The sequence below is a fragment of the Schistocerca piceifrons genome, chromosome 1, assembly GCF_021461385.2.
Source record: "Schistocerca piceifrons isolate TAMUIC-IGC-003096 chromosome 1, iqSchPice1.1, whole genome shotgun sequence".
Classification (NCBI taxonomy): domain Eukaryota; kingdom Metazoa; phylum Arthropoda; class Insecta; order Orthoptera; family Acrididae; genus Schistocerca; species Schistocerca piceifrons.
The window spans coordinates 619,226,757-619,248,704 of NC_060138.1; the positions used below are offsets into that span (position 1 = coordinate 619,226,757).

The following is a 21,948-nucleotide window of genomic DNA, read 5'->3' on the forward strand; positions in this document are numbered from 1 at the left end:
GCATCAGATGAGCCAGAGACGAATGAGATCTCACTCACAGACTCAGCTGTGTACCTAAAACACTTATGATGAAGTGCACATAGAAATGAAAGGATGATCTGCTTAATGCCAGGTTCATCCAACATAAACAGAATTGATAGCAGGGGCAGTGTGTGTTGAGTGGTGTGCAACGTTGTATAATATTCACAAAACTTCAAGTTCAATTTGTGGAAAGGTGTTACATTACCCACTTATTCTGAGAAGCCATTGAGTTATATAAGCAAGGAAACACCTTTGACAAGAAAGAAAAAAACCCAAGGCTAAGCAGATGTTGGATTCCTGTCTTTCAGATATCAACAGCAGGTTGTAAATGCGAAAGCAAGCTAATAATGCCTCCAGTTCAGCCCTTTGACAACACCACTGTAAGTATGTATAACCTCCATCCACTACTTGACATCTATTCAAAAAGAGTATTGGAGGATAACTCTTTAAGAATGCTAGCACTCGAAATGCCAGATTACTAATAAAACAGCCATCAGCCAAAGAAATGAAAACAGGTACCTTCAGCAATATGTCAACAAGTGGCAGCAAAAGTCTCAGCGATTATTATTCTAAAATGCTCGCCTCCTAGAATATGCTCTCGGCATATTACCTTGTAATTTGGGCTTTGCACACATTGAGAAAACATAGTAAGGTAAGTGTTTATAAGACTGAAGGGAAATCTAATGCTACTGATGAAAGTCATTTGAAATTGAAGTTCTAGACTTCTTGTCGTGCCCTGAAATGAGAAATGTCCAGCCAAATATCCTTCTCACGCCATATGTTGAGTAGCAACTTTCCTTCTCTGGTATTGTTACATTCCATCCTGGATTTTCCATTGTTTGATATCAGCTTTCATATGATTCATAAGAAATGTGGGTTTACAATAAGAGGCATTCCCTACAGTCAAAATATACAATTAAGTGTGACTATCACACTGGTATGTGCGGATAATTAGGACTTTATGGGATGGGGTGTATGTAAATTCTTTGCTGTGGTCAATGACACTTTACCCATAGGATACTTCACACTTTCATGAACTCAGTACATAAAGCAGGGATATTCCTTCATTGTAGCAAATTTTATTATGAAATAAGTGCACTGTTAATCAAGATGATTCCATAGTAACACAGATATTATTCTGCAAATCTGCTATTCTCTTGACACATTTTAACACATTTCTCCAACTTCTAAGGCAACATGCAAATGGTACATGAAGCAATAAAATAAAGGGATTACAGAGCTTTTGGCACATTTTATTGTACATATAAATATATACCACTCATGTGTACATAAATTTTGTGTAACAACACATATCTGACTAGATCACAAGTGAATTAACATTCAAGAAAATCGATCACAAAATACAAGTCACCATCAAAAACAGACTTAATAACAGTTACATAGTACAAAAGGCAATTTCAATCAATAACCACATATCTCAAATACAGCAAGTCACAAAAATAATTTTTCTAGTGAAACTTTGTTCAGTCCCCTTCCCTGAAAGAGATTCAAACAGATTCCATACAACACCAACAATCATAAACTCCTTTCTAAAACTGTGTTATGAATAGATTTTTGTGAAACAATGACAAATATAATAACTGTACTTTATCTCAATTGTGCAAATGAAAGCACACACAAAAAATTTTAATCTGTTTTCTTGGCACTTGCATAGCTCCATTTTTGTTCCTTAAAATTGATTACAACAACTGTTATATTATCCAAGGAACCTCTGTAATATGATTGCAAAGTAATGCTCTTTGCACCATAATGGGGTTCATTTAGTCTCTCCTTAATGAAGGCAACTGCCTCCTCATTTGTGAAAGTGTCCCATAATCCATCTGAAGCTAATATTAAAAATTGTGGTTTATGGTCTGATAAATCAAATGTCAGAATGTCTGGATCAGCAATTACCAGCTTTTTATCTTTCAAAGGGTAATCACCAAGAGCTCGGGATGTAGCTAATATACCAGCCACACGCCACACTCCATTAAAAGTGACAAAACCACCAGCCTCTTTTATTCGTTTCTTTTCGCGCACCTGGGAAAATAAAGAGGAAAGCATATATGATTGAGGAATGTATGTCAATGGCAGTTGATGTGAACAGTCGAAAGAAAATGATACCAACGCCTACATTAATGATAATTTCTAACACCTTTTTAATAAATTCCCATTCATAACAATTAAAGTTCAAGATAAATGCTTCAAAACAACATGTCAGGTCTGTGATAAAACCCTAAGTATTAGACCTATTGCACAGAAAAGCTGCAACATGACTTGCTTTCTAAATGGTTACAAAATTAACAGCTTTCTGCAGCTACCAGTGTGCAAAATGGATACAGTTTAAATTCTGCTCTCAGTAAGAATTAAAATACAGCACATGGCATATAAATTATGTTTTGCATAGACTGGTAGTGGCTATCTTCTATGCCAAGCAACAACATTAATCAACTTTTCAAATTAAAAGTCAAATGTGTATGAATTCCTATGGGACCAAATTGCTGAGGTCATCAGTCCCTAGACTTACACACTACTTAAACTAACTTATGCTAAGAACACCACACACACACACACACACACACACACACACACACACACACACACACACGAGGGAAATTAAAAGTCTCATCATGCAGAAAGATTACCCTTTTACAAAGTAACACTATCATTACCATTATTTTCTAGTTCTGAATGTTAGTGTCATAGCAAATTTTCCCTTCATTTTCTAATCATCTAGAAGTAGCCTGAGTGCTGAAGCAATTTATCTACAGCAAGCATATAAGGGTGATCTGCTACAACATTTTGGCTCATTTTCTGTCTGTCTTTGTCATTTTCTTTGTGCACTTGTATCCAAGCCACAATTATAATTAAGTGGTGCCCATTTTAAAGTCGTAGCAATTCAATGTTGTCAGCTCCAAATGTTTGTCAGATACTTTGAACTAGAATAAAATTAGCATTTTTATGATTCCGATTTGAATGAAACCGGATTTCAAAGATATTTATCCTTTAAGAGAGTTTTAAATTGTAAAATATTGCTGAGGAAGTAATGAATTATTTGCTGAGTGAAGGACAGGTATAGCACCCATTTCAAGAAGAATCTCAACAGTCATATAAAAGCAAGAGCAAAGAAGTAACTAAAGACATAATACCCACTTTTGTAATTTTTAATTAGTTTAGCTCAAAGAGGTGGTGAGGAACTATAATCTTTTATAACACAATACATCCCAAATGTACCTGTTGCTTAAGAGAAGACACCATTAAACATGTGGAATCATAACTGTATTAGTACTCCAGCGGACAGGTTATATGCATAAAGGATACTGGCAAAAATGTATTGGTGGTGAGAAGACTAGTGTTAGATGACAATTGGGTAGATATAGGTTTCAAACACATTGAGATTGTATCAAAGTGTATCTGAATGACAGATAACAACACAGCAAACATCTATCACTCTCTCTCGCTCTTTTTAAGGATTCCGTGCCTCAGTTGTCCATCTGTCTGTCTGCTCACCATTAAGAACCCTTTTTCTCAGGAACAGCCCCATATATCAAGTTCAAATCTTTCACATATTAAGGTCTATGGGTCCTTTGGGGATGTAAAAATTTTAAGCTTTTAAGTCACTTCAATTGAAAAATAAGGCCATTTACGTCAAATATTTTGATACTTGAAAACTCACTGATCATAACCTATAGCGTGTTTCCAACTGACTGAGAATTATGAAATTTCGCAGCAAGCAAGGCTTCACAGCACAAGTAAAGGAAAAAGTCCGAAAATCGTTAATTTTTAATTATATCACACAATTTGTTTTCTTTTTCATCCTGTGTCTCTCTGTATGTCTTTTATGATCCCTTTTTCTCTCGAATATGTTGGCGTATCAAGTTCATATTTATGTCACATAATGAAGTCTATCATTCCTTGGCAGTGTAAAAAACTTAAGCTTCTAAGTCAATGGGAAAGGTTTGGTCATTTACGTCACATATTTTAAACAAACTCACTCTTGAAACACCTATAAGGTACTTCCTGTTTACATAGAAACATGAAATTCAGCATGAAGCAAGATTTCACAGCACAAGTAAAAAAAAAAAAAAAAAAAATCTGAAGCTTTTTAAATTACATCACATAAAAAAATCTTTTGCCATGTGAACACACACTATATTCATCATCCGTCAAAAGAATAACAGACGAACATTACTGTATGTAAACACAAAATGAAAGTTGTAGTCCTGTTGCAGTAAGTAAATAAAAATGTTTTATTTAAGTCCTCTTTTTCTACAAATATAAACCCAATTACTCTACTCGCTTCTGTCTCTATATCCAGGTTAGCCTAAGGAACTGCTGTAGAGGTTTTGATATGCTCTTGGAATTCCCAGGACCAATATCTTGCCAGTATCGATACTGATAACAGACAAAGATCATTGATATTCTTGAGTCCCAGGATGGATGAACTATACATATACATATTAAGTTTGTATGGAACACTCAGTGTGTGAGTCCTACTCGCACTTGGCCAGTTTTTATACAACACAATGGGAATTGCAGGCAACTAAATACCTTGGGTTTGATTGTAAAATTGTTGTTTTAAATATGCTGATGTTTTCTTTACCTTAAGTCATTTAATAGCATTTTATTGTTAAACTTTTAAGATCTGTACAGTCACATCAATTCATTCACACTTTAAAGAAGTGTCCAAATGCTACCTTTAAATTTTTACAAGTGATCATACTGAGGTGCAACATTAACCATTTATTTTTTAAATCTATCATTTGGCCAAGTAGTTTGTTTACTGTGAGAATATAAAGAAATAGCATTGTAAAAAAATAAAAATTTCAAATTTAGTTTTTGATCAATGATTTTTTTTACGATTTTTATAAATATCTAACTCAATGTCAATGCCTCAAATTGCTTGGTTCAACCATATAGTGCAGACACTGAGTTGCAGATAGGCACAACAAAAAGACTGTTATGAATAAGCTTTTGGCCAGCAAGGCCTTCATCAGAAATAGATGACACACACACACACACACACACACACACACACACACACACACACACACACACACAAGGCTGTAGTCCCTGGCAACTGAAGTCTGGGTGAAATTTAAAGTTTTTCAGCATACAGGAGAACTACCTGATGTCTGCAACTTGCTGTCGCGATATTTCAGCACAGAGTCTTTTGGTCATCTTCAGGTGAATACTGATGAAAATTAACTGAAGGAAGGAAGATTGAGTTTAACGTCCTGTTGACATCGAGGTCTTCAGAGACAGAGTACCAGCTTGGATTGAGGCAAGGATGGGGAAGGAAATCTGCTGTGCCCTTCTGGTGTATGCCTGAAGCGACTCAAGAAAATCGTGGAAAACCTGAATCTGGATAGCTGGATGCAGGTTTGAACTGACGTCCTCCCAAATGTAAGTCCAGTGTGCTAACAACTGCATCACCTTGCTCGGTGAAAATGCACCGAGCTCATATATTTAAGACCCTCACTGGCACATGCTGGCTGTATCAAGTTGGTATAGGTCATGTGTTGCTCGAGTGCATGTGCTTCTGCTCCAAGTCTGTACAATGTGCTGCGCAGCTCACCCTCTGTGGTGAAAGCTTACCTCACCAATATCAAATCAATTGTCTTTGTACAGATAATCACAGAATGACACTGGCTAGGCACAGCATGAAGTTTTTCTGTCATGGGATTCCACGCAAAATGTAACTGGAAACTGCCATCTCAATTTTAAATGCAGCAAGACCATCTTCATTGTCTTGGGAGTGGGTAGATGGTGTGACATGAACCAAAGCAAACTGGATTCACAACAATGCTATGAGGAGGCAGACTGCAAAGATTCTCAGACTGTCGACACAGATGTCACAGTAAGTTCCTACTCAACAATCCATTATCAACATGATGGAGAAATCTAGAGATGACGCAACTGTATCCATTTTGGCAAGAGGTCTGAATTTTGCTTCTACACTTGCTTCACCACCACTAGTGGACTTTGTCAGTACCATCAAAGAGGCTGTATGGCATCTTGCAACAGATGCAGCTGAGGACATTCTTCAGGAGTCATACCATATGTTGACAAGAGCCGCACCACCGAACAGCAATATCTCACCTGCAGCAAGGGCAGCCCTCCTTAACTTATGAGCAGAAGTGGATATGGTAATCTGCAGGTCTGATACAGGTAATGCTACTGTGGTCATGCCACAGGAGAATATATTAATAAGAGCAATGTTTTTATTGTGTGACTCCATGTATCGCAAGATCAATAACGATTCTACTGACTGACTGATGCGAAAAACAGCAGAACTTTTCTATAAAGTTCTCTACCAAAGGTGGACATTAAGAGATTGAGGCCAATCAGTTCAGTTCAATCTAGGCTTTATAGACTGCCCAATGTCCAAAAAGAAGAGGTGCAGTTACATCCTACAGTGAGCAATATGACTTGGAAGTATTTGGTGTCTTTATTCAAACCCATCGTACACAAATGCCCACATCATATAAGAAATTCCAGCTATTTTATCAGATGACTTCAGTGACTTAAGCTGGAAAGAAATGACTTGGTCAGTTTTGATGTTATTTCACTTTTTACATACGTGCCTCTGGTGGACTCTCTACATCTCATCAGCAATAGATTTGGGGCTGAATTAAATGTTGTTCGAGCATACTCCTCCCTGACATACTTTTTATTTAACAATGAGTTTTCCTGAACAGTCTAATGAAATCGCCATGGGGTGTCCTTCATATTCCCTGGTGGCCAATCTTTTTATGGAAGATTTTGAGGAGCAAGCTGTCACCTCAGCTATTTTAGAACCAACAATATTTTGGCAACACATTGATGACACTTTTATAGTTTGGTCTCATGGTTTGGACAGTCTCTAAGAGTTCCTTCAATGTCTGAACTCCACGCATGGAAACATAAAATTTGCTATGGAGATGGAGAAAGATGGTTGCTTGTCATTTTTATACATCTTCGCATGACGTATGGGCAACTGCGCACTTGGGCATTCGATGTTTCAAAAGCCCACTCATACAGACCTGTATTTACAAGCTACTAATTGCCACCATCTGGCACAAATGATGGGCATTCTAAAGACCATCTTGGATACTGATAAACTATAACTGGAACACCAGCAAACTATGTTCCTGAACAGTAGATAGTCACATATCAGCAGGTACAGTGAGCACTACAGACATACAAACAACAGAACAAAGAAGAGACTGGGGCCTCCAAAACAACTGATTACCTACCACATATTGGAAATGTTTCAGTGAAAATACGCAGGATATTAAAAAGACAAAGCTGAAGTAATCTTTCATCCTCCTTCCAAAATCTTGGCACTATTGGTCCCTGTGAAGTGAAGGATGACTTAGAGCTGCACAAGGCAGATGCCCATTGTAAAGCATTAGCGGCTTATTCGCCTCCTCCAAGCCAAAGTTAGCTATCGCCAAACACTGTATCTCCACTGGTCATTTGATGAAATACAATGAAACAAAAATTGTGGTCCACACATCTAACTTTTGGAGCTCCATCATCAATGAATCAGTGGGAAATACCACTGTTTGTATATCAATATAATAGAGGGAAACATTCCACGAGGGAAAAATATATTTAAAAACAAAGATGATGTGACTTACCATACGAAAGCGCTGGCAGGTCGATAGAAACACAAACAGACACAGACATACATACACACAAAATTCAAGCTTTCGCAACAAACTGTTGCCTCATCAGGAAAGAGGGAAGGAGAGGGAAAGACGAAAGGAAGTGGGTTTTAAGGGAGAGGGTAAGGAGTCATTCCAATCCCGGGAACGGAAAGACTTAACTTAGGGGGAAAAAAGGACGGGTATACACTCACACACACACACATATCCATCCACACATATACATCTTGTCTGCTTGTGTCTGTATATGTGTGGATGGATATGTGTGTGTGTGCGAGTGTACACCCGTCCTTTTTTCCCCCTAAGTTAAGTCTTTCCGTTCCCGGGATTGGAATGACTCCTTACCCTCTCCCTTAAAACCCACATCCTCGTCTTTCCCTCTCCTTCCCTCTTTCCTGATGAGGCAACAGTTTGTTGCGAAAGCTTGAATTTTGTGTGTATGTATGTGTCTGTCTGTGTTTCTATCGACCTACCAGCGCTTTCGTATGGTAAGTCACATCATCTTTGTTTTTAAATATACTGTTTGTATATCTTATTAATCAAGACAGTCGCTTGCAGTTAAATTCTGCAATGTGTCCTGTCACAAAAAAGCTTCATGCTCTGCATAGCTGGCATCGTTCTGCAATTTTACCAAATGAGGACAATTGATTTGATATTGCTGAGATGAGCTTTCACCATGGAGGGTGTGCAGCACAAGCGCATGTGCGACACCAACTGGACACACCACATGTGGTGGTGGCATCTTAAATACAGGAGCTCAGTGCATTTTCACCAGCATTCACTTGAAGACGGCCAAAAGACTGCAGTGAAATATAATGGCAGCAAGGTGCAGACATCTTGCAACTCTCCTGAAGTTTTATGGAACAACTGTCTGGGTATTCTAACACTGACCGAAACCAACAAAAGTGGTTCATTACTGAAGAAAATAGTCCCTTGTTTCTTTGCTTACAATGGACATGTCAAAATCATTGTTTTGTACGATATAAAAACACTTAATGCTGAATGGTGTACAACTACTTGTTTGCCCCAAAATTGGAAAACACAACAAAAAATAATCGCATCTTTCTTCACCGTGTCAATGCCAGCTGTCACGCAGAACATCAAACAGTTCATTATTTGACAGAGAAAGCTAGCTCTCGTGCTCTCTCTCTCTCTCTCTCTCTCTCTCTCTCTCTCTCTCTCTCTCTCTCTCTCTCTCTCTCTCACACACAGACACACACACACACACACACACACACACACACACACACACAAATGCGTGCAGCACACGCATGCACCTGTGCGTGAGCAAAGTAGTAATTGACATCGACGCAACCATTACTTGTCAACGAACTGTTGAGGTAATTAATTAACTCAGTACATAATGAAAACAGCATGATGGCGGATAAAACTGCCTGATACTTGCAGTTGTATAGTCAGATATCGGGCACCACTTTTATTGCGAGTTTAATATATCTGCGAATACTATACCCTGCAGTCTCTCCAGAGTGCAATTCAGTTCCACGAATCTGCTTTTTTCCTTTCTGCCAAACTGGATCACTCTATAAAGACATTATCAAAACTGATCATTTTAAGCTGGATTGTAATTAATATTCACTGTACGCACTCACCTGAATTATCACCTAACAACGTCTTTTTGTTCCCTCTTGTTAAATAAGGAATACACAGACAGCAATTTCCATCATTGTGAGAAGAGTTATCAAACCCTTCCAAAATAATATTTTTGAGGTAACATCAGAGTGGGAAAATATTTCCAGAATTAGTTAAAAATCCATATGAGAGTGTATAAATTTTAAATGTGAATATTTTGAGAAACAATAAAATAACCTGTGTCAAATGTTTTCCCCTAATTGTTCTTGGTAAAAGTTTAAAAAGTGCCCATCACAGACAAGAAAAATGTCAAAGTGTGTCGTGGTTCAGTGTGTGCCAAGCCTGATACTATAACTGTTGTGCTCAAACCAACCTTCAAGTTGTGGACAACTTTACTATTGTTCAAATTTTCACAGCATCACTTTTTTACCAATCACTTCTTATTTTTATTGCAGTAAGTTTCCTTTGGTGGCAGGATAACTCAGGTGCTAATGTTCCTTGTGCTCGCAATTAAAAAAAGTAGACAACTGATTTGAAAATGCTTTTATACTTCAATGTAATGTGCACATGACAGTGGTAGAACAATTTGACTGAAAACACGCAGTATAAAAATGGATTGCCATTGTTGGAACCCAAGCCCAAGATCCAACATCTGTGGTAATTATGGTTCATATATCATGGTAGTCATTGGAACACTGTAATGAAAGATCCGTTCTTTACATGTAGCGTTGTGGGTTCATCACTTACACCACCACAAGCACTGTATTTTTTGGTGATATATCCTCCATGTGGTACACTGAGACAGCTCATACCAGTGGTAACAGTGTGCTTGGAATATAGTGACTGTACAACTGCCTCCGAGGCAATCTTCAGTTGCCAGGCCTATACAGTGTTATCATGATTTCAATTGCCAGAAAATTGTTGACTGCAATTGTATGCATGATAAATGAAAGTCCTGGGTGGAATACAAATAATGGAAATAATTTATTGAACCTTACTCAGCTTTCAGACAATGTGCTTCCTCAGAGCACACACACAACTACCTTGTAACAGCAAATTAAATAGTCTTGATGCTACAGTTTGACTGGGCCAAAGAGCAGCCAAGTGGATTGGGAGAGGTAAACAAAGAGGCCAGGAGGGGAAAAGATAGTGATGGCTAGGAAGGAGATACAGTATGGGATGAGGTGGCAATGTGGCAGTGATGAGCTAAATCTGGCACAGGCAAGGCAAAGTTGCATGTGGTTCTCTATAAGGTGTAGGGATAGAACAGACCACAAAGGAGATTGCAGAGCCAAAGAAATGAAGTAAAGTAAATGACACAAGGACAGGGATACAGGTGGACAAAAACCACTTCCTTTCTCACCTCTCAATCATCCCCACCCCATTACAGCCTGGATCTACTGTTAATGTGAATGCCACGACCCTATATGCCATCATCCTATACCACAACATCCTAATGCCCTGCATTGGAAGTCTGCACAGAGTGAATATCTGCTATTAGAACTACTTGGCAGGTAGAAGACTGCAGAAAATGTGGATACATATACCAGTAAATCTGTGGATATATGCAACAATAATTACTTTTGGATAGAAGTTAAAGGACAGTATCAGTATTATAACTTTGGTCTATTTGCACTGTAAGTAATCATAATACAAGGGTGTGCAGGAAAACGATTCCTCCGAATTTTTCATGTGAAAACTCTTAAAGCTTTATCTTCATTCTTCATATCTACATATTTGCAGCCATCTAGTGCAGTGTGTAATGTAACTATGTTGGTGCATGAGAAACAGTGTGTTGTAGCCAAGTTTTGAATTCGAAGAATTCATCCACACATGGAGTACGCTCTTCTTCAGCATGACAATACCAGACCACTTACAAGAGCTTAGACATCTGCAAAGCACTCTGACACATTGTGTTCACTGTTATTGATCATCCTCCGTACAGTCCCTATCTGGCTCCATCCAATTTTCATCTGTTTCCAAAACTTAAAGAACATCTTCAGGACTTCACTTTGATATTCATGAAGTTGTGCAAGCAGAGGTGAGGTTGCGGCTCCAATAACAAAGTCAAACATAATACAGTGAGGGTATCAACAAACTGGTTTCTCATTGGTACAAACATGTTCATCACCAGGCTTACTACGTAGAGAAATACAAGCAAATATGCAGACATAAAGAATAAGGATGTAGAAAGTTAACGTTCATTTTATTTAAAAACCTTTAAAAGTTCTCACATAAGAAAATCTGGAAGTGTTACTTTTCAGCACCTCCTCATAATACTTGGAGTGACACTATATTTGTTTCAATGCACAGTGTCATAGAAAGGTTTGATGTGTTGTTGATGTATGCAAAGGCTAAGGAATGCAACATGGTCTTCTTCTCAGTATTATGTACAATTACACAAGCACCCTGTTCCCACTGAACCAATAATTGCCTTACGTCTGGTGAAAATTAGATTTATGTGCCTAACCCTCCTACTTCCCTTCTCTCTCCTCAACACTCTCCAGCTACAGTTTGGTGCAATGCCTATTTGGGTGCCTTCCTGGCAGTGGTAGCTGGTGATATTTGAAACTGAGAGTTGCGCCAAAGTTTTCTGCATCACATTTTCTTAAGAGAAACTTAGAGGGAAACAACTGTTTAACCCGGAACCTCACTTCACGATACATCATCCCAATAAATTACACTTCAAAATACACCTTTCTGTGACTTTGTGCAGATTATCACACATAGAAACTCTAAAAATCTGACACCAAAATATAAGAAAGCAAAATGTGTGACTTCAGTTAATTCCAATATGTTGGACATGCAAAAGTCTGCCACCAGCTAGTAAGAATGCAGGAATGTTTTAACTCGTACCCTGGCCTCCATGCGAGTTCCCCACCAAGCAGGCACAGAAAGCAGAATAGCACATTTTTAATGGCACAGTCACATAATCTCTATTTTTATAAATATTCATTATAAATGTTGTCTTAAACTGTTGATTTCCAGTATTAAAATTTTGCACAATATTTAAATCCAGTACTTGTGTTCCAAGAGTTTTTACTGTAAGTGTTACTCTCATTAGAAATCTGGGAAAGCTCTCTAACTTGTAACTTACACTATTCATTTTCACTCACACTCTATTACACTGAGAAAGTAAGGACTTACAACCCAGAATCTATCTGATATTGCAATACCTAGAACATTGTCTGTAACCAACACTCACAAATCATCTCCAAACACCACCAAACGCATAATTGACAAAAATATGAAAAGACGTTAAGCTGATGAGAAAACACTTCCTTTATCTGTGTATGAACCACATGTTTATGATTGTGATAAAATACGTGTTGGTAATGTTGTGGGCAGGCAGTAAAGCATATCCTAGCGGCATGGAAAGAAACTGCCATTATGAGAGTGGAGAAAGGAAGAATGAAATCATCTCTGCAGAGTTTTTCGATGCAATGATGACATTTGAAACTTGTTTTCTCAAAGGGGTTATGTGGTGTACTACTGTATACATGGACAAGTAAGTGCAAGCATTCTACCTGCTGCTAACTACAGGATCGGGTTAGGTGGTGTACTACTGTATACATGGAGAAGTAAGTGCAAGCACTCTACTTGCTGCTAACTACAGGATCAGACTCAGGCTCATCCCCGATGAAACTACACTGCAGCATTCTGTCCATTGCTGAACAGCAGTAGGAAAGTTTGATCTGAAGCTGAAAGTTTTTATTGGTCCACTATGAACGACTGGGATACTGAGTGGTCAAAGATCATTGATTTTAACATAGGAGGGTGGTTTGAAAAGTTCTCGGAATCACCATGAGAGGTCAGCACTAGCACAAGTTGATCACGTGATCTTCATTGGACTGTTGCCTGTAAACACATGCTACACCAGTGTTCTTGGAAGAGAGCTATGGCAGTGACACAGCTCTGCTGTTGTTCCCACATAGTGATTTGTGAAGAGAGAGGGGGGGGGGGGGGGGGCAAAAAAAACGAGATTCGAGCAGTGATTAAGTACTTCGTAAAGAAAGGTATGAAAGCAAAGGACATTCATGCTGATTTCCAGAATATACTTGGGGACTCTACCCTTTCATACTCAACTGTTGCCAAGTGGACAAATGAAGTTAAATTTGGCTAGGAAAGCTTAGATGATGATCTGCGCAGTGGTCAGCCAAGATGTGTCACTACTCCAGGAATCATTGCAAAAATTCACAAAATGGTCATGGAGGATCGCCAACTGAAAGTGCATGAAATTGCTCACGCTTGCCAGATATCATCTGAAAGGGAATATCAGATTTTAACTGAAGAATTAAAAATGAAAAAATTATCTGCGATATGGGTGCCGCGACTCTTGACGCATGAGAATGGACATATCGGAACAATGTTTGACCCATTTTAGGGGAAACAAACAAGATTTTTTGCACCGGTTTTTGACCACAGATGGAACTACGGTGAACTACTGAACCCCAGAGACAAAACAACAGTCAAAGCTGTGGAAATATGCTGATTCTCTGCCACCAATAAAAGCAACGACAATTTCTTCAGCGGGAAAGGTCATGGCATCACTGTTCTGGGAAGCGAAGGGGATTCTGTTTGTAGATTATCTCCCCACAATTATCGGAGAATACTATGCCAACCTTCTGGACAAATTGCAACAAAAAATATGCAAAAAAAGGCCAGGTTTAGCAAGGAAGAAAGTTACCTTCCATCAAGACAATATGCCCATACACGTGCTGTCGCCATGGCCAAATTACACAAACAAAGGTATGAAATGTCACCACACCCAACTTATTCATCTGATATGGCTCCGTCAGACTTCTACCTCTTCCCAAAACTGAAAATTTTTCTTGGTGGACGAAGATTCACTTCAAATGACAACTATTTCGCAAGCCTAGAGGAAACTCATTTTCAAGATGCGATCAAGGCACTGGAAAACCACTGGACCAAGTGCATTAATCTACAAGGAGACTACACTGAAAAATAAAAAAGTTTCAGTGATGCAAGTATTTTTTTTTTCCTATTCTGTTCCGAGAACTTTTCAAACCACCCTCATATTTTAGAGGATATGTTGAGTTTATTAAATTAAAACATTAGAAGAAAAGGCAGCAAGTGACTGGACAATTTTAAGAGTTGTGCAATGCTGCAATAACTCATCAGTCTCTCCATTTCCATTCTCCTTTCATCAAAATCTATTGGAAAATAAAAGCTATCTTTTCTTATTGCTCCACAACAATGTTGTTCCACTTCTTTCATGAGGGTTAAAAGTAAAATAGTCAATCTGAAAGCTGATTTCAACATCTCAGCTGAGCCCTTTGCTAAGTAAGATCCTATCAGAGGTACACAATTTCCTTTACACCAGCATGTTCCACCAACCACTAATACAAGGTCCTGTAGCTTAATATGGAATCTTAACAGTGGTGTAACTTTAATTTCATACACTCAAAACAATGCTTGAGGTAAGAGTCAAATTAGCTGTCTGAATAAATCCTAGGACCTACTAGGCAACGAATCCAGCACCAATAGTTTGAAACTTGACACCTACCAGTGGGTAATTATTATTTTAAAAAATGCCTAACTATAGCTCATCAGTGCTATTTTCTGCCCACTGTTTAATTTTCCCCATGTAAATTTCACACCGTTATAATCATTCAATTTTATTTGCCGTATAAACATTGCATCCCTATTTTACTGATTTGTTTGGGGTATTTAGAAACACAATGTAGTGCTTTACTTGAAATGATGTGTCTGTATGCTACACTTGACCATTTAACTTAGTGTCATAAACACTGACGAGTCAAAATATAACTAGTGGCCACTGTGAGATTGAATGCAACCTGATGGCACTACAGGCACATATGCAGTAGGAAAAGTATATAAGCAATGCAGAGATGAACAAGAAATCACTCTAGTGACAATATAGGTTGCAAATAATTTTAGTGATGTAAGCTACTCTGACAAAAGGAAGATCGTTATGGCCTGGTATCTCAGAATGAATGTCTTGAAAATGGTGAAGCTGGCCTACTGTTCAGGCACTACTGTCATGAAAATCCATAGAAAGTGACTGAAGTATCGTGAAACCACAGGTAGGGGACTGTGACTGGGACATTCATGCCTCACCACAGAACATTGAGGTCGAAAGCTTGCCTGCTCTGTAAAGCAGGGAAGGCAGTGATCTGTGGCAGATCTGAACACTAAAATACAATGCTGGTACAGGCACAAGTGTTTCAGAGCTCACATTGCTGATGACCCCTGCGTGTTCCCATGCTGATCTGAGAACATCATTGATTAAAACTGCAGTGCGGACAGGATTGTCGAGATTGTACAGTGCATCAATGGAAATGTGTTGTCTGATTAGATGATTAAAATTCCTAGTTACACCAGGTTGAGAGTCATGTTCGTCCAGATACACCACCATCCAGACCAAAAGTACTCGAGACATATAGCAGGCCATGGACACATGCCATTATGGACAGTACTTAGCTATGGAGGCCATGCATATGAACTTCTATGGGTAATTGAAGACACCATAACAGATGGAACACATTTGTATGCACAAACAGTTCGCCCATAATTTATGGGACTGAGTGACCTATGGTTAGACATCTGGGGCTACATATCTCTTGAAACTACCAAGGACTTGTCAAATCCATGCCATACAGATATGCAGCTCCACTGAATTCCAAAGGTTACTGAATACGGTATTGGTAAGTTTGTTGTAAAGTTTTGGCTCATCAGTGTGAATTCCATGGGCTACCACAATTCAATGTATATAAGTTACATACGTTACATACCATCTTTTGTGACTGTAATAAAAGTCTTATTATGGCCAAACATGTTTTGCTTTATTTTAAAACAACTTCAGTGGTCACTGTAACAATATGGCTTTTCCTCATAATTTTGTTTTCTAGTATCAGAACAGTTCTCGAGCTTTAACTTTCTACTATAAGTAGTACTAATTATTAACATTACTAACTTGTTTGCTCCTTACATCATTCTTCCTCTTCTTCTAAATATATGTGAAACAATGCCAGCTTGCCATTTAACATATATAAACAAAGAAGATGTAACTTACCAAACGAAAGCACTGGCATGTTGATACACACACAAACAAACACAAACATACACCAAAAATGCAAGCTTTCGCAACCAACGGTTGCTTCATCAGGAAAGAGGGAAGGAGAGAGAAAGACAAAAGGATGTGGGTTTTAAGGGAGAGGGTAAGGAGTCATTCCAATCCTGGGAGCGGAAAGACTTACCTTAGGGGGAAAAAAGGACAGGTATACACTCGCGCGCGCACACACACATATCCATCTAAGCGCTGGCAGGTCGATAAGACACACAAACAAACACAAACATACACACAAAATTCAAGCTTTCGCAACCAACGGTTGCTTCATCCGGAAGGAGGGAAGGAGAGGGAAAGATGAAAGGATGTGGGTTTTAAGGGAGAGGGTAAGGAGTCATTTCAATCCCGGGAGCGGAAAGAGTTACCTTATGGGGAAAAAGGACAGGTATACACTCGCACACACACCCATATCCAGCCACACATACACAGACACAAGCAGACATTGAAAATGTCAAGGTAATCCCATTCCTGATGTCCAGGCGGAGCTACAAGGAATCCTCAGAACCTTAGGCCCCCTACAAAACCTTTCACCTGACTCCATCAACCTCCTGACCCCACCGAAACCCCGCACCCCTACCTTCTACCTTCTTCCTAAAATTCACAAACCCAATCATCCCGGCCGTCCTATTGTAGCTGGTTACCAAGCCCCCACAGAACGTATTTCTGCCTACGTAGATCAACACCTTCAACCCATTACATGCAGTCTCCCATCCTTCATCAAGGACACCAACCACTTTCTCGAATGCCTGGAATCCTTACCCAGTCTGTTACCCCCGGAAACCATGCCACTTCTTTATACACAAATATTCCGCACGTCCAGAGCCTCGCTGCGATGGAGCACTTCCTTTCACGCCGATCACCTGCCACCCTACCTAAAACCTCTTTCCTCATTACCTTAGCCAGCTTCATCCTGACCCACAACTACTTCACTTTTGAAGGCCGGACATACCAACAATTAAAGGGAACGGCCATGGGTACCAGGATGGCCCCCTCGTACGCCAACCTATTCATGGGTCGCTTAGAGGAAGCCTTCTTGGTTACCCAGGCCTGCCAACCCAAAATTTGGTACAGATTTATTGATGACATCTTCATGATCTGGACTCACAGTGAAGAAGAACTCCAGAATTTCCTCTCCAACCTCAACTCCTTTGGTTCCATCAGATTCACCTGGTCCTACTCCAAATCCCATGCCACTTTCCTTGACGTTGACCTCCATCTGTCCAATGGCCAGCTTCACACGTCCGTCCACATCAAACGCACCAACAAGCAACAGTACCTCAATTATGACAGTTGCCACCCATTCCACATCAAAGAGTCCCTTCCCTACAGACTAGGTCTTCGTGGCAAACGAATCTGCTCCAGTTCGGAATCCCTGAACCATTACACCAACAACCCGAAAACAGCTTTCGCATCCCTCAACTACCCTCCCGACCTGGTACAGAAAGAAATAACCAGAGCCACTTCCTCATCCCCTCAAACCCAGAACCTCCCACAGAAGAACCACAAAAGTGCCCCACTTGTAACAGGATACTTTCCGGGACTGGATCAGACTCTGAATGGGGCTCTCCAGCAGGGATACGACTTCCTCAAATCCTGCCCTGAAATTAGATCCCGCCTTCATGAAATCCTCCCCACTCCACCAAGAGTGTCTTTCCGTCGTCCACCTAACCTTCGTAACCTCTTAGTTCATCCCTATGAAATCCCCAAACCACCTTCCCTACCCTCTGGCTCCTACCCTTGTAACCGCCCCTGGTGTAAAACCTGTCCCATGCACCCTCCCACCACCACCTACTCCAGTCCTGTAACCCGGAAGGTGTACACGATCAAAGGCAGAGCCACGTATGAAAGCACCCACGTGATTTACCAACTAACCTGCCTACACTGTGAAGCTTTCTATGTGGGAATGGCCAGCAACAAACTGTCCATTCGCATGAATGGACACAGGCAGACAGTGTTTGTTGGTAATGAGGATCACCCTGTGGCTAAACATGCCTTGGTGCACGGCCAGCACATCTTGGCACAGTGTTACACCGTCCGGGTTATCTGGATACTTCCCACTAACACCAACCTGTCAGAACTCCGAAGATGGGAACTTGCCCTTCAGTATATACTCTCTTCTCGTTATCCGCCAGGCCTCAACCTCCGCTAATTTCAAGTTGCCGCCGCTCATACCTCACCTGTCTTTCAACAACATCTTTGCCTCTTTACTTCCGCCTCGACTGACATCTCTGGCCAAACTCTTTGCCTTTACAAATGTCTGCTTGTGTCTGTGTATGTGCGGTTGGATATGGGTGTGTGTGCGCGAGTGTATACCTGTCCTTTTTTCCCCCTAAGGTAAGTCTTTCCGCTCCCGGGATTGGAATCACTCCTTACCCTCTCCCTTAAAACCTACATCCTTTCGTCTTTTCCTCTCCTTCCCTCTTTCCTGACAAAGCAACCATTGGTTGCGAAAGCTAGAATTTTGTGTGTATGTTTGTGTTTGTGTGTCTATCGACCTGCCAGCGCTTTTGTTTGGTAAGTCTCATCATCTTTGTTTTTAGATATATTTTTCCCACGTGGAATGTTTCCCTCTATTATATATATATAATGTCCGAACTTTTATTATACGTGTAAATTATTGCTTTACATTGGTACAGTGGGGGTGCTCTACGGCTCGGTATTGCCTAATTTATGACATTTTGTGGTGTCATGGGCTTTGTTCTTTATCTACTATATGTTTTATTATTTTAAATTTTTGTTTGGTCATTTATTATATGTTTCTTCTCTATTGTTGCCTTTTGGATTTGGGAATTCTCTTGTAGGGTTACGAGATGTTTCTCATTACTGAATATTACTGTTTTCATGACTTTTTCTATTGTGATAGGGTGTTCTGCAAATGTTGAATGGCTAGTACCATATTTCCATACTCTTTTATATTATTTAAATCTTGTTTCAAAAGTTTGGCGGTCTGTGCTAAGTATAGAGCATCACAACTGTTACACTGGAGATGGTAAATACCAGATTTTCTTTTTATATTCTGAGGAATATAATACCTGTGTACACTAAGACACTTGCGGGCACACTCAAATAACTTCTGCAAACCATTCAAATAAAAGGTCTTTGATTTTGAGTCCAACCAAGCATTCACAGCAATCAATCACTGCATCATCATTGTCAAATCATCATCCTTTGAGGTCTCTTTTTAGGTTTGGGAAAAGAAAACTGTCAGAAAAGAAAACACTCTGATGGAACCAATTCTGAAGAACATGGCAGATGACTTAACAATTCGAACCCACAGTCACACAAGAGTTTCCAGTGTTGTGAGGGCTTTGTGCGCCGGTGTGTTCTCCTGATGCAAAAGAACTCTGCACGCCAATTTTCCTCGCCTTTTCCTCTTCATCTCATCTCTCAAATGGCACAGGAGGGTGCAATAGTATGATGCATTAATAGTTATGCCCTTTTGCAAGTAATCTGCCAGAAGGGGCTTCTGCATCCCAGAAGACTGATGCCATCACCTTGCCAGCTGATTTTTGCACCCGGAATTGTTTTGGGTTAGGATATGAAAATGTTTCCATTGCTGTGACTGTTGTTTTGTTTCAGGTTCAAAGTGGTGAATCTACATTTCATACAGTGTCACACACCTTGCAAGAAAGGTATCTTCATCTGCTTTAAATTGGCGGACGATTTCTTCACAACACCGCACATGCTCCCAAATCTGATCTGTATTAAAGTCTTTCGGGATTAACTTACGTGAAACTTTAAGTTTTGAACATGGCTGTGTTATCAGCGACTGTTTACAAAGTAAAATTAAAGCAACAACAGCCCTCAGTCGCAAAAATGAAGTCTTTTGACCTAGGTTTCAGCAACTATAAAGAGTGCCTTCATCAAAAGTAAAAAGTTCAAACTGGCATGTCACGTATAAAATAAGTACCAAGCAATAAAGCTTTATTGATATGAAACTTTCCACATTCTCAAAATATCCACAATAATGCCCATGGGAGATTCCAAATGTAATTTCAATGTGCTGCAACATTATTCAACAATCCTGCAAAATCTTATCATGAATTGCAGTCACTGCTTCATCAGTGGCGATGGTGACATGCCTTCCGATCCTTGGTGCATCTTCCAAATTTTTTCTTCCACATCTGGAGTCGGACAACCAGTTTCTGTGTATTCCGTATGCCCCCCCCCCCCCCACAGTTCCCTTGGGCGTGATTCCCTTCAAATGAAGATATTAAACCACAGCACGGTTCTTGATTCTCTCAATATTCACATTTTGCTTACACTACAGTAGGCAACACATATTAGCAGAAACCTAACAAAGCTGGAGCCTGAAACTTGACTTGCACACCCACAAAGGGGCACCATAAAAGCAGGTAGTGGTGTTTATGTGAGACATTATGGTAAATATCTCAGGCTAGAAACTTTTCGACCAGCCCTCGTATGTGAGAATCACCTTTCTTCATTAGACATTTCTGTACTTTTATTGCTTTGGTATGCTACTTTTATTCCTTGTTTCTTGACAATGTTCCCAATTCTGTGCATCAGTTTATTTCCGTATGTGACAGTGTACCAGCTTGTCTGTTGAGTGTCTATGTTGTGTGTGTGTGTGTGTGTGTGTGTGTGTGTGTGTGTGTGTGTGTGTGTGTGTGTGTTTTGTAGGGTCTCTAGATATCTGTGGTATTTTGTTTTTTTTATTTTGTTTTATTTTTATAGTTCTTCTGGATTTTCTTGTTCAGAAAGAGCAAGCAGGTCAAATACACTTCCTAGATATATCCATTACAAAGAAAAATAACTGATATTCATTCAGCATTTACAGGAAAAACACCACAACACACTACATCAATCATCTAATCACTCACAGGCCCTAAAAGCAGCAGCTCTCAGATATATGCTCCACATATTAAACACAGTACCACTTGACAAAAATAACTACAATAATGAGCTGGATATTACAATTCAGAATACAAAAAAAGATACCACGAATCTCAAGCTACAAAACTGAACAAAAAATCCACAGAAACATAAAAATTAAAAAAAATCAAGTAGAAATAAAGAATGACACCACACAAATCCACAGATTCACAACACCCAACAACACCAACACTATACAACAAGGGCACAACACAGATACTCAGAAGACAAGCGGGTACACATACAGAAATAAACTGAAACACACAATTGGGAATATTCTCAAGGAAGAAGAAATAAAAATAGCATACTAAAACACTGACACAATACAGAAATGTCTAAAGAAGGAAGATGATATAAATATGGCATTTATCAACCCCAGTGTAACATTGTGATGCACTATATTTAGGGCATACCAGCAGAACTTTTGAAACATGATTTAAATAAGATAAAAGAGGATGGAAATATGGTACCAGCCATTTGCAGAACACCTCTGACAAGAAAACCACCACCCTACCACAATAGAAAAAGATGTGAAAATAGTCATATTCAGTAATAAAGAGAAACATCTCTTAACCCTACAAGAGAACTTCCAAATTCAAAATGCAATAATAGCGAAGAAACACTTAATAAATGACCAAACAAATGTCAGCAATCAAATGTTACTTAAACTGATAACATATA

At 39.4% G+C, this 21,948-nt stretch overlaps 1 protein-coding gene across 1 annotated transcript in view; it reads right to left on the minus strand.

Annotated features, from left to right (window-relative positions):
- Positions 1 to 1,253: 1,253 nt before the first annotated feature.
- The window catches only part of LOC124785520 (protein phosphatase 1L), an 86,660-nt gene continuing 65,965 nt past the window's right edge, over positions 1,254 to 21,948 (minus strand). The window contains exon 4 of the mRNA XM_047254188.1: positions 1,254 to 2,061. Within this exon, the coding sequence (XP_047110144.1) occupies positions 1,669 to 2,061 (393 nt within the window). The 3' untranslated portion in view covers positions 1,254 to 1,668. The remainder of the gene's footprint in view (positions 2,062 to 21,948) is intronic.